Below are 13,187 nucleotides of genomic sequence, written 5' to 3' on the forward strand. Positions count from 1 at the left end.
ACTAGCTACGTTGAAGGCCACAATGAAACACTGCTTGTGCTCGATTGTGTTCAAGCCGCTGTCACCTCAAGACAATAAATAAAAAAACGGAATATTAGATTGTTATCCACTTGGGCTACCCTCATCCATTTCAGCAAGGAATGACACATTTTGGAAAATTCCATAATATTCTTCATTCGAGCATCTCTCATGAGCGTGCAAGTAGTGATGAGGCCTCATGAAGCAAAACTGCATTGATTCTGTATTGGCACTATTATTCAGTAGGTCACCTGCTGGATCATTGCAATCCAGTACAATAAGTTGCATGTTATTTTCTATGATTTTATTTTTTCATCGAAGATTAAAATATCTTTGAAATCTATAGTCAATCAACGTGAACGTGTCAAATCAGAGTCAGTGTTGTGAAGGTAAATGAATCTTGACTTTTTTTCTTTTTATTAATTGCCCGACACTGTCTTCTTCAAATTATGTTTTTTTTTTTTAACATTTAACTAATAAAAAATTGATAATTAAACAATTTAACCATACATTTCATAAACTTCCCCTGGGGTCGAACCCATAGAGTCAGGATTAGGTCATAAAATTGGATCGTGCATGATCAGAGTTGAATGTCTCGCAATATGATTTGGCCAGTTTTCTCCAATCAAGAGTGACGTATCGATCGCAGGACTCATCAATATTGCAAAGTTAATACTATCCACTCTCCCGCTCGATTAAATGCAACTTCAACAATGATATAGGAAATGAATGGATGGCATGAAAATAGCATTCATTTTTCCAAGTGTACGGCAATAAACGTCAACAGGTTTCTCGGAACACATGGCTGTGTTGCCACCTAGTGGCTCAACGAAGTACAACTAGTGAGCGAATCTTTTTCTATATTAGTTGCTTTGGAAAGACACAAAGAGTTAGTTTGACCGTTCCAAATTCATATTGGTGAATATAAAATTGCACAAGTAATATATGATTCATTTCAGGGCTTTTCTTAATGGAGAAGTGACACCAAATCAAAAAGCCTTTGCGTGTTTTCGGCTACCGGTGAAATGTGAACTTTGACTTATTGATCCATCTCATGCAATGCGTGAAGTTGCAAAAGTCAGAACCCTGACAACTCTTCCCTTAGCAGATTATTTTTCAATAAAAAAAAAAAAAAAACTGGGGCAGGAGTCACTGTGTTACATCACCTTTCCTTTCAACGATTTTGGGCACACAATGAGCGCTTGGTCATTTCGCTCCTGATTGACGTACAACTTCTCGGGTCTGTGTTGGTGTATTTCCTCCATTCCTCACAGGAATTGGGCTTTCTACAAATGCCAGGTCCATCCGGTTTGAGGTTTCAAACATTTAACCTCTGTGATGATGGGACAGATCATTAGGTGCCGATTGTCCTTTCCGGAAAGATTTCTTGCGTTAGGAGTTGTGTTGCCTTCTCTTCAGACTTCAGCACTTGTTCGGTTATCTAGCGAGTGAAGAGAATGGGATCATTGAGTCTCATCATATATTTGAGTGAAGGATCTTCTTGTGACTACTGATTCCGAAATTTCATAAATTCTTACCGTAATTGGAATATAGCCTAAAATCTTAAGATGGCGAAGCTTGACAGCCAGCGGACCTCGGGGTTGACACGTACCGAAGCAGAAAGCAGAAGAAGCCGGACAAAGAACTGCCATTCTACAACAGTGACAAGAGGCTTAAGAAGTTCTTTTTCAAGAAGGTGAGTCACCGTAACGTTACGAAATTAAGAAGCAGTGGGGGTTGCTGTCGAGATGCAAATTTCAAGACTACAATCCCATCGATTCATTCGTGAGTGGCTTGAGATCCACCTGGAGTTCCTAAAAAGTTACAGACGGTGTGGGGAAGTACCTTTGGGGTTCCGTTTCTTCACCTAAGGTTTGCTTTGTCACGGGTTTGCTTATCACGGCATCTGACAAAAAAGAAAAAAAAAAACTGTTCTTTGAAACGGAATAATATTTGAAACAGGCTATGATTTATCATAAGAGAAAATATCGACCATAATAGCGCATCCTTTATTACTACCTATGAAGTAGACGTTCTCCACCGTCACCGTTTCTTGTAGCGCTACATCTGCTTGGTCAGACAAGAGATTTCGCAGGAGCTGCGAAAGACTCGGATTGACCGACGGACCGCCGGAGGTCCCTTCTCCCAGTATAGTTGCAGGAACACTTAGTGGCTGAGGGAGGACAGGCTGGTCAAGATGGAGGCACAAGTGGAGCATCTGAAACATTTGCTTCTCTTTCCCGACTGCTGTAAAGACAATTCAGATGAATAAGAAACAGCTTCTTTTTCCTCATTTGACAAGTGTGGTCCAGACCTTCTCTCCTCAACACCTCCAAGTTGGCACCCTGTAGGAGTTTCTCCAGAGGTGCGAATGGGAAGTAGCCAAGAAGGCACAGACAATAACAAGCCTTTAAAAGTTGGGAACTTGACATCCTGGGCAGGTAAAAGTCCAGAGTCTTGCTGAGGCTCTGCAGAAACCTAGAGCAACACCAGAACATCAACTTCTTGCACCAAATTGACTGAGATGTCCAAAGAACATACGTACTCCTCTCTGTCGCGCTCCAAGCAATAGTTGAGGGACGAGTACACCTTGAGGAGACACAGAAGGTCTTTAAGCGTCAGAGTATCTGGGTTGGCCATGACTCTTTGGGCAAATGCTGCCATCAACGAGGCGGGACAAAAGGCAAGGTTCTCAAACGCCGACAGGAAGAGGATAACCTGGAGCCAAGTGAGAAAGTTGGACTGATAATAATGTCACGAATCATTCTAGAAGGGCTTTACCTCCTTTTGGCTCCATATGTCTATTGTGGAGGCAATGTAGTCGGAGATGCCAGCGAGCAGGGTCAAATCTCTGTAGTGAAGCTCCCGGCACGAAAGCAACACTTTGAACAGTCGGTTAAACGGGACTCCGTGGAGATTTTCTGCGTAGATCGAGAGCAACCATAGCTAGTCGATCGAGACCTTTTAGGGATTGTTGTCAGCATACCTGTGATTCTCTGACTGCAGAAATCCAGCAGTGGTTTGGAATAGAAGCCCATTTTAGCCATGGTGGAGATCATGTACTGTGTATTGGGAAGGGTGAACTGTTCCGTCATTGATAAAGCCTTTCGCTGAAAGTTGAAATGATTTGGGGTCAATGTTTGGTGTTAAGAATGAAGCATGAATCGTGAATTCACTTAAGAAATCACTTCAATAGAATCTGCTTGACAAAAATGGAGGTTTTTGTTTTAGAAGATTGAATGATGTTTTTTTTTCTTCTTCGAATTCAGTTTTGAACATACCTCAAGTTTCCGTTTGAGGTGAAGCGGCATATCTTTGCCCAAAAGACGCATGATAGTTTGGAGCGCCACGACATCCTTTATCCTGGGAAGGTGCGCCTCAACTACCAACCTGGAACAGCAAACAACAAAAAGGAAACTATTAAGTACGCGGCATGATTCGGAAAACTACAGCAGTCGTTTTTTTTTTATTTTTTACCTCAAACCTCGTTTCAGTGCAACAACATTGGGGGTGCTCTCCATATTTTCCAGACAGGAGGCTAAAATGGACAAACTCTTCTCATCAAAGCCATTCAACCTCTCCTGTCAGTGAGCAAAAAAATAATAATTAATCGAAAAAAAATCAATCAATAATTTCCATTATGTGTATTTACCTGGCAGGCACGGAGATACAGCTGGACCACGCGGTTCCTTTGGGGCAGCCCTAAATTCACCATAGCCAGAAGAGAGTAAGCCAAGTCTTCATTTTGCATGGACCCCACATTGGTCATGGCGTTTTCCAGCAGTTGCGCAAATGCAGAATGCTCAAACATCAGCTGCACCTCACAGCGCCTCTGCTCATCCGACATCTTCTTGATGCTGGACCACATATATGTAAGACAGTTGCTGATTTGACGAGGGGTGGTCGCATATTTTTGGCTGAGGTCAAGCACATCTGATGGGGAGCCGCATTGCTGCAGGAGTTCAAAGAAAATGGATCTTCCCTGTCTCTGGATCTCATCCAGAACCAAAGACCCCGCCACTGAGGAAGAGACCACCTTAGTGTTCTCTGCTTCCAAACTGGCATCCAGCGAATAGAACCTCATGGAACTCTTGAGACTAGTAGTCCGCCACGGATGGATTTGTCTCATGCCATAAATGTGTGACAATTGTTCGGAGGAACATGAGTTCTTGCCTGCTACTGTGTAGCTCCAGTATTTGACCGAATAGATGCAGGAGCGCAGAGAACATCTCACGACGGCTTGTGTCACCCGCAGTGACATTGTCTACCAAGATGGTGTGCGTTCAAATAAGTGAAGACTCTTTCACCAATTGATGGATTCCATATTTTGTCGAGCTAATGACGGAAGGGCTTAAAATGAACGCAAGGTCAACAACGAACCAACACGCTAGGTTATGTTTGTTTGGCAAGATCTAGTCAGTCCACCATTGAACTGCATTACACTCAAAGTTATATTATTTAAGCGAGAAAACGGTCAATGTCCTTCATGTTGTTTTTGTTATTTTTACAACTTCCATTCGCATATGGCGCATCGAGGTGTGTGCACCACTTTAAGCAGCCCCTCTGGAAACATAACTTGCTGCCCGAACGTAACGAAAATAAATATATATTTATAGCAACATAAAAAAAGATTTTCATCACAAAATAACATATAACTGGTTAATTATAGATTTTTAATTTCACTATAAAGCCATCCTATCCGTCCTAATGTAAATGTGTATTTTTCTTTTTTTCCTGTGGTTTCAGTCGGACTCTTACGCTGTTGCACGTTGTGTTACCTAGCAACTTCGAGCACAATCGAAAACGAAGCGCTTTGGAACTCATTCCGTTCTGCTCAACTTTGGACCGCCATTTCGTCGTCAAGACCCTGCAACCAGAGTCTTCTCATAAAATGGCAAAATTTGTACTGGCTGGTAAGTTTACGAATGTAGCTTGCAAGTTTCAACCACAAACGTTCACATATTTTATTGACATGTCATGTCCACCAGGGGTCAGCAACCTCAAATGTTCAGATAAAATAGTCAATAGTTGAGATCTTCATGTACAAGTCCAACTTTAAAATTTCGACATGTAACCAATGCAGAAAATTAGAAGCGATCCCAAATTTGAATAATAATAAGTTATTTTCCAAAGTCAGGGTGAACCACAGCAGAATGGTGAAACCGCTGTAGCCGCTGGTTGCAAACCCTTACAAAGACCTTTATTGATTCAATTGTTTTTAATTTTTCCACCAGGCCAAACGGACTGTCCATATTATGCCAAAGCGGAACTTTTGGCTGACAGATTGCAGCGTTCTTTACCAAATTTCCAAATTCACAAGATCTCAATCCTTCCAGATGAATGGACGGTAAACCTCGGCCACTATTCATATTGAATTTTGGGCATCTTGTTGATAAAACTCGCTGATCTCCAGGACTGGCTACGAGACACATGCAAAAAAAATGACTGGAAACACCAAGAGTCCCCTCTGGTGTGGAGAGAATTGGTGCATCAAGGAGGCAAAGGGATGTTCTTAGGCGGCTTCGATGAATTTCTGGAGCACTGTCAGGTTGACCTTGTATTTGATTTGTTACGTCGTAGAGCACATTTTGTTTGTAAAATACGTACCTTCATATCAGAACTACTACAACATCACGTCGGACATGGCTGAAGATATGATGGAAAGTATTGCTCGAGAAAACCTTGAAACCAAAATCTGCCTCATTAAGGAGGCGCAGTATCATGCCAGTCTCATCCAACCTCTCCACATATGGATCAGCAGGTGAAAGAAACCAGAAAAGTTTCGACAACACTTAACGGGAAAGAATTTGGTGCCATTGACCTGCTTTGTGCTTTGCCAGCGCTTTGAACCCAACGTGCAATATGCTGATCCCCAGTCTGCTCTCTGCTGAGGGGTTGTCCCGAGCCTCTGCCATCAGCCTCCATCTCTTGGATCTGAAAGGCAATGAAGAAGAACTGCAATCGCTGAAGATGGAGACAGAAGATCTGGCGATGCCTTTGCTTCATCAGGCAGGAACACATTCATTTGTTGTTTTTTTTTGGTGACATCACCAATAAAAACACCTATCTGGCTTCAGGTGAGCATTCACACTGATCTGGAAGAAGCGTTCCACAAAGCGGAGATCATCCTCCTGCTGGATGACTGCTTGTCTGAAGACGACGATACAGACGATGTGCAGCAACCACAGAAAATAAAAACAGTGGCAGACCTGTACACTCAATATGGACGATTGATTGAGAGCAGAGCCGAAAGGGAGGTGAAGGTGATCGTGTCGGGCCGCGCTCTTCTGAACCTTCGATGCTCCTTTCTACTGAAAGCCTGCTCAATTGACAACCGTCGCTTCGTTGCCGTTGCGACTCAGCTGGAGAATGAAGCCAGAGCCGCCATCGCCAAAAAGCTCAAAGTGAGGACTTCAGGTAACAAACAGCAGTTTTCCTTTTGGCCTCATCAACATTGTTAGCAACTTTTGCCGTGTTCTGCTTCAGAGGTGACAGACGTCATCGTTTGGGGAGATGTCGGAGACATCTTCTACGTAGATCTCCAGAGGGCAAAGGTTTTTCACTATGATGGACCAATCAAAGGGCCCCCTTTCTTTTTTCACCCAGTGCTCGAGATTATCTACGACAGGTCAGTAAGCAAACAAAAGCATCGAGACAGACAGACAGAGAACAGACCCAAAACATACATACGAATAAAAAATCAAAACATTAAATTGATAGTTATTTTAAGGTTATTTTTTATACATTTATTTCTGGATTTACTTTATGTTGTAAATCTTTTTTTGTATTTATTTTGCGGCAGGTTTTGACAAGAACATGACTAGACGGGTATGTTTTTTTTTTTTTTTTTTTTGAGAATTACATTTTGCCATGAGTGTGAGCTAAGGTAGCCCATAAGTGATTAAACACACTGATTGAAAGAGCAAAGAACATTTTAACTTTGATGGTAAGAAAGGGGCCGCAAATGGCCCCCAGACTGCACGTTTGAGAACCTTGCTCTAGATGACTAGGAAAGTTTTCATAACAGGGCTATTATGTTGAACTTGAGAGCACAATTACACTTTAAAATGTGAAAAAGACATTTTTTTAACATTTACAATGAAGATATCAACAAAAATCTTCCCCCTAAAAAATGATATCGAACTTATTCAATCAGTTACATTTAATGAAGATGTCATCCGAGAGAAGAAAAAAAAAAAGACATCTTGTTTCTGTAGCTGATTTGAAATGTCTTCAGATGAACAGAAAAACAAAGTTGAGTCATGGAATCACTTATTTATTGACGCACTTGTCATTTGCAGTGGCATTAAACTGCTCTACATCATGGACGTACATCCTTCCCTTTTTCTAGGGAATGGCTTGAGAAGGACTTCCAAGATCTTGTGCGTAGTCAGCAGGCGGCTGTCGTCTCAAAGATCCGTCACGGAGCAGACATGTCAACTGCCAACGGGATCCTCACTCTCCTAAAGGCATGGGACGGGACCTCTACTCCCGGTCAGGTGTTCTCTGTGGGGGTCTTGTGCGCAGGTGAAACTTTTAAAAGTAGGGGGACGATAGTTTGCTCACTTCATCAACTTTTGGCCAAATTTGCAGGCCATTCCGACATCCCCGGCGACGTGGTCCTATCGGTGCCGGTGACCTTCAAAGACGGCCAGTGGTCGGTAGCGTCGGACGTGCGCGTTGGAGATGATCTGAAGCAGAAACTTGAACTTTCTGCAAGTAAACTCAGGCAAGGAAACTGGCCGACATTTTTTTTGTGCTTCTTAAAAAAAAAAAAAACAGCACCCTTCATAATGTAAGATGGATTTCCTTCACAGGAAAAAGATGTCAGATGCCACAGCAGGTCCATGAAATACTTGGATCAACAAATCCTGCTTTTCACTTTGTTCTTTTATTCTCTCACGTGACAATACAATAAAAAAAAAAAAAAAAACCTTGCCTGGCCAAAATGCACGTTTTTGCTTTTTGATAGTCTCAAGATGTAAAAGACCAAACTGATGAGTTGATGGAAAACCAGAGCTTGGAAAATAGATTTCTGGAATTCAACAAGTTGAGCAATCTTGTAAGCACACTCATCACCAAACACAAATGAGTCTGCTAATATGTTACCGATTGGTTTTCATTGACACTTGGCTTGTATTGAAAAGGTCATGAGATCATTTGAACGAAACCTGAAACATTCACATGTAACAAGATTGTGCAGCAGTGTTGTTTTACATGCAGAATATTTCGGAATACTTACTGTATACAAATTCCGTTTTTTTTTTTTTAATATATATATATCATTTCTACAATATACACAGGGAGGCTGGTAGACCGGGAAGTTAGTACAAATACAGTTCACAAGGACAAGTCTGGAAATGAACACAACGCTGAGAGCAAATTTTGTACACCCTGCCCCCTGAGTTTTGGATGGTGAAAAACATTTTGACCTCAGAACATGGTTAGTACATGCAATGTACTCGTCGTGGTGAATATGAATGAACTTGACGTCACCCGTAGCGGTGAGAATTTTCTAGATTTTACTTGCAAATATTAGTCGAGACAATCTTCAAAGCTACTTAAGTTCACTTATGTGTGTGGGTAGAATTTTCTTTTTCCAACGTTTTTGTTTCCAGGCAACAAGTGAAAGCCACTCAATGTGCCCGATTCAAAGAAAACTTTGCTTGCCACCAGAATCTGAAAATCTGAATTCACTCAAATAAAGACACCGATCGAATAGTTCACTGAAATCATTGTCATCCTAATCTCCGTAACAACATCTGGACAGACATCTGCTTCTGACAGCAGGTTGACTCAACAATTTGCTAACAAAGCAATTTCAACGCTTGGAGGCCAGATGGGAAACGCTGACAGCTCATGCTGCCGTCAGCCACCGACAAATTGATCAACCTTTTGGATGTACTGGTGTGGATGATGTTATTGGAACGGACATATTAAAAGCAAAACACGTTGGATTAGACGAGGGGGGAGGGGGGGGGCAAACGGGAAGCTATGACTGATGCTGCGGAGGTCCTGAGGCTTCCCCTACCGACAGTCTTTCAGGGTTAAAGTCCAGCTCCTCATCCGCTTGATCGAGTTCACTTTGGTCCAGAAGCTCAAAATCCTCTTCCTCGGTAGCAACCAGCGTATCATCGCGCACGTCGTCGCCGCTCTCTGTGGTGATCGTCTCCAAGTCCTCATCGGGCACCGTGGCGGCGTCAGTGGGTTGGGAGAAGGTCTCCGTAATGCCTGGGGGAGATTCGTGAGGGAGGAACTCAGCCAGGAGGGGCTCCTCGTTGGCCTCGCTGGAGCGTAGCAGCGCTGACAAAGTGTTCTGCACCACAGTGGAGATGGCCGTGCTGACAATCTGCTCACTTAGGGCCTCGAGTGAGCGATGCGCACCCTGGGGAACGTCGGCGCCCTTCTCCTCTCCTCCCTGACCCGACGCTCCTTCCTCACCGCCGGGTGGTCTCCCGTGGCCGTTGAAGTGAGTGTTCACAAAGTGCAGCGGGGATGCCAAGTGCTGGATGAGGAGGCTGGCGGGGCTCAAGGCTTCACCTTCTGCCTGCGACCTGTCACCTTGGCCCGAGCCTTGTAATGGAAAGCGAAGGAGGTTGTGCTCCAAGGACGGAAACTCTTCCACAGAGGGAAACTCGGGCAGATCTCGAAGATAGGACTCTTCCGGGTCACTGTGTAAACTCGGCTGATCCAGGTCTGGACAGAGGTGACAAGTCATGATCATTTAAGGGTATCGATCGCTGTGTTCCAGAGGATCGCGCCACGACCGACCTAGTTTTTTGGTCTCCGTATCAAGGACCTTGAAATTGACAAGCCATATGGTGCTAAATGAACTTTTGGGGCTTTGAAATAGCTCCCATCTTGGGAGCATTCCTGTTCATTTCTCTTCCTCTACGCACTAAGCCCCGCCCGAGTTCTTCACGTGTCCAGTTTCTCAGAGCAGCTGTCCCTGCGAGTTGAGTTCGGATTTGGTCGCGTCAAAGAAATGATGAAATGTTTCCGTGTGACCTCTTCAACGTACGAGTCATTCCCGTTTCTCGCTTTATAGGAGCTTTATTCCACGTAATTACGAGATGTCCTATTTTGTGAGCGGTCACTGAACGCACCTCGAGTCTACTAGCAAAAACGTATGCGAGTGCAGCAGGTTCTAATGAACCTTAGAAAAGTAGCCACCAAAAGAAGTCACGAGACCGCTATTGATTTTAACCCGGCCAGCTATTTCTATTTTGGTGGAATTCCAAGTGTCACGAGTCACGTTTACCTTCAGAGACATCCGTCAGTTGTGGGGTCGTGGCTCTGGACACGGAGAAGCCGCCGCTCTCCAAGATGGAAGCCTCCTCGTCAGACAACTCCGAGTCAGTGATGGCCATCGCCAGGGCCGTGGTCTTAACATCCACCTGAGCAAGACGACCACAGTGATACGTTTATACCTCGCGCGGGACACATTGCTCGCATCGAGTTTCCTTTAGGTCCTAAGTATGGTTCCTTCCAACATTCCAAACGCATGCACGCTAGGTTAAATGGAGACTAGAAATGTTCGGTTCCACCATCGCGCGACGTATCGGATGCACGGGTCTCGCGCTTCCAAATCAACGTGGTCGTTTTGAAGCATGAGCTTAACAGTTACGGAACATCTCATTTATAAGGATGGATGGGATCCGCGGATTGTCATTGGTTGTAAGTCTATTTGCTGAGACCGCACAATTTTTCTCGATTTGTCGCTAGCTGCTTTTTGGAAAAAAAAATAGTGGCCACTGTTTGATTGACATAGCTGCATACCGTTGGGGCAAAACAGGAGAGCTCCTCCTCACTTTCGCTCTCCGTTTCGGCTCGCGGCTCGTCACCCTCCTCCACCTCTTTCTTCACCTCTGGGGAGACAAACGGCAAAAGGTCAATATTGAGAAACACACAAGCGGTGAAAAATGGAACGAAGCTCACTCCTCTTGTCGTGCTTGCGGTGCTCTGTCTCTCCCTTCATGCTGTAGTCCAGTTTCATCAGAATGGGCTCCAGGCCGGTGTACATCCGTTGGATCAGTTCGTGGTACACCACCAGTGGCCACAAAATCACACTAAGACCTGAAGGAATTCAAAATGCTTCATCAAACTTTAAAAAATCCAATGGCATCACAAAGACAAAAGTCCACTCACCTAGAATATAAAATATCATGATTCCGGGCACGTAATGTCCCACAACTGCGAGTGCAAAAGAGCCGCTGCACATCATGGCGCAGAACTAAGAAAATTGCATGGAAGTGATCAGTCAGATGAAACTGTGAGTCGGAGAAAATTCCAGTGAGACCAAAAGTGTGTTTTACCTTTCCGTGATTCTGTCGTTTGTACTGTAATGTCTCGTGCAGGAAGAGACAGCACGTCAGGTAACTTTCCGCTAGGTGGTGACTGAGCTCAGGGACGCTGAGCAGACGCTGCTTTGTGCTCATCGATTCGCTGCGCACACACGCACGCACGCACGCACAACAATAACAGTGAGAGGAATCTCTCCAGGCGGTGCTTTAAATGCCTTTAGTTGTATCTGTAGCAATCTTTCCAACTGCATAATATGCATACCTTTGAATGGGGGTAACCTCAACCCGTGGAACTAGAATAGCCAGAAAAAAACAAGTTTAGATTGATAGAGGTTTAAATTGCAATAAAATAATATCAACTGAAAATAGTTTCTTTGTCATAATATGTTCTGTCATTTGGTTTGTGGAATATGATTGAAACGGGCAAAATGCAACCGTTTTTTTAAATCCACCTCAGGGGCGGCCATTTTGCCGCTTGCTGTCTACTGAAAGCTGTTAAGTAACATTTGGTTGCACGGCAACATGGAATGAAAATAAGAATTGATTCATTCAAAATTGAAAAAAGATAAAGATACTGTTAACACACCCTGAAGAGATGTGTTGGTTGCATTTTATTCATACAGTGATTGGATTTGCCATTAATCTTTATTTTCTATATCCATAAATAGTTTTGACAAGATACCCTTGCAATAAATAGTAACCTGGGAAACATCACCTGCATTGTCCAGTATCCAGGAATTTATTTCACAGTCATGCTGGTTTCATTTTGGGCTTTACTGACTTGAATTGAAAATTGTGATACAAACTGACTTGTAGTTAAATCATAAACAAGATGTCGTACGCAAATAGAAGACTTTACAGCAACTGGACAAATATGGATTGAATTGAAACTTTTTGTTTTCCACATTCATGCCACTATTCCATTTAGACTTTTTTCTTACTGGTGACATTGAGGAACTTGGGCTTCCATCTCTCCAGCAGCATCAGCCCGAGGAGGGACACGCTCAACACGAAGAGCGGGCGCAGGGAAGTGTACGAAAGGAGCCTGGGAAAGAAAATCAACACAACTTCAATGTCTTGTTTCAATCCAAAAGGGGAAGTAAATGGCTCTTCCGTGAGATGATTTACATCCTCAGCATCAAGGCCCATCAAACTAAGCATCGCCACACATTATTTGGCCTGTCAAAGCAGTTTCAATTGTCACGCTCGAATCGATGTGGAGTCGCCACTTGAAACAAGCGTGCTGCTAGCATTCGGCTAAAGCTGGGATTAGCCGTCTTCTTCTAAACAGTCCTCCATTGACGGTCAAATCGCACATCTCCGCAACCTGAACGCGCCAGCAAGGTTGACAGTCGTCTCGTCTCGACGAGGTCTTACCAGAAGAGCGTGTTTAGCGTGAGAGCGACCGAGATGCTGTACAGCGGCCTCTCCCACACCAGCAGCCGCTGAAGCCACAGCAGCACAGGCTCGTACGGCGAAAGCCAGTCTTGAAGGAGCTCCCGTAGTTGCTCGAGCTCCGGGCTCTCTTCGCCGCAAGAGTGCTCCGATGTACCGGTGGGAAACAGGGACTCCAGGCCTACCGAAGAGGGTGTGACGGAGGGGCTTCTTCGTGACTCCTCGGCGCTCGCCATGTTTCTTTGCGCCACTTTGTTGTGTTGTTTTGGAGATCACGGGGTGGATGGCGAGATCAGGGTCAAGTGAAACATTGGAAAGAAAAGCAACCTGTCGGTACACCTTCAAAATAAAATGAGAATGAATCCCTTTTTTTAGGTTCGTTTTTGTAACCCGGTCTCATTTGCAAAAATCACATTCATATAATGCAGCCTGATACAAAAAAAAAGATCAAAAATGAAAAACGTAGGCCAA

General features: G+C 43.9%; 3 protein-coding genes and 1 long non-coding RNA gene across 5 annotated transcripts; 2 read left to right on the forward strand and 2 right to left on the reverse strand.

Annotated features, from left to right (window-relative positions):
- Nucleotides 1–234: 234 nt before the first annotated feature.
- fastkd2 (FAST kinase domains 2) lies at nt 235–4,572 on the reverse strand. Of its 2 annotated transcripts, none has more exons than XM_085912938.1 (11): nt 3,671–4,572; nt 3,496–3,599; nt 3,300–3,408; nt 3,005–3,128; nt 2,800–2,939; nt 2,564–2,736; nt 2,333–2,496; nt 2,038–2,262; nt 1,864–1,924; nt 1,557–1,671; nt 235–1,459 (listed from the first exon to the last, which is right to left on the reverse strand). In XM_085912938.1, the coding sequence occupies exons 1-11, from the start codon at nt 4,277–4,279 to the stop codon at nt 1,373–1,375; spliced, it is 1,911 nt and encodes a 636-aa protein (XP_085769064.1). In that variant the 5' UTR covers nt 4,280–4,572; the 3' UTR covers nt 235–1,372. The 2 variants fall into 2 exon arrangements, with proteins under 2 accessions (XP_085769064.1, XP_085769054.1); XM_085912928.1 differs by having other exon boundaries at nt 2,038–2,265.
- Nucleotides 1,611–4,756, forward strand: LOC147062965 (uncharacterized). Its single transcript, XR_015066123.1, has 3 exons — nt 1,611–1,714; nt 3,288–3,601; nt 3,678–4,756. It is a non-coding gene; the product is annotated as an uncharacterized LOC147062965 (long non-coding RNA).
- A 132-nt stretch (nt 4,757–4,888) lies between these two features.
- mdh1b (malate dehydrogenase 1B, NAD (soluble)) lies at nt 4,889–7,817 on the forward strand. Its single transcript, XM_085921509.1, has 6 exons — nt 4,889–4,931; nt 5,253–5,779; nt 5,859–6,027; nt 6,096–6,435; nt 6,505–6,646; nt 7,370–7,817. The coding sequence occupies exons 2-6, from the start codon at nt 5,544–5,546 to the stop codon at nt 7,815–7,817; spliced, it is 1,335 nt and encodes a 444-aa protein (XP_085777635.1). The 5' UTR covers nt 4,889–4,931; nt 5,253–5,543.
- A 313-nt stretch (nt 7,818–8,130) lies between these two features.
- retreg2 (reticulophagy regulator family member 2) lies at nt 8,131–13,050 on the reverse strand. The gene is made up of 9 exons (XM_085912951.1): nt 12,699–13,050; nt 12,263–12,366; nt 11,584–11,614; nt 11,334–11,463; nt 11,167–11,251; nt 10,957–11,094; nt 10,798–10,886; nt 10,280–10,415; nt 8,131–9,714 (listed from the first exon to the last, which is right to left on the reverse strand). The coding sequence occupies exons 1-9, from the start codon at nt 12,950–12,952 to the stop codon at nt 9,011–9,013; spliced, it is 1,671 nt and encodes a 556-aa protein (XP_085769077.1). The 5' UTR covers nt 12,953–13,050; the 3' UTR covers nt 8,131–9,010.
- Nucleotides 13,051–13,187: the final 137 nt, after the last annotated feature.

Source organism: Syngnathus leptorhynchus, chromosome 1, assembly GCF_054491065.1.
Source record: "Syngnathus leptorhynchus isolate UIUO chromosome 1, UIUO_Slep, whole genome shotgun sequence".
Classification (NCBI taxonomy): Eukaryota; Metazoa; Chordata; class Actinopteri; order Syngnathiformes; family Syngnathidae; genus Syngnathus; species Syngnathus leptorhynchus.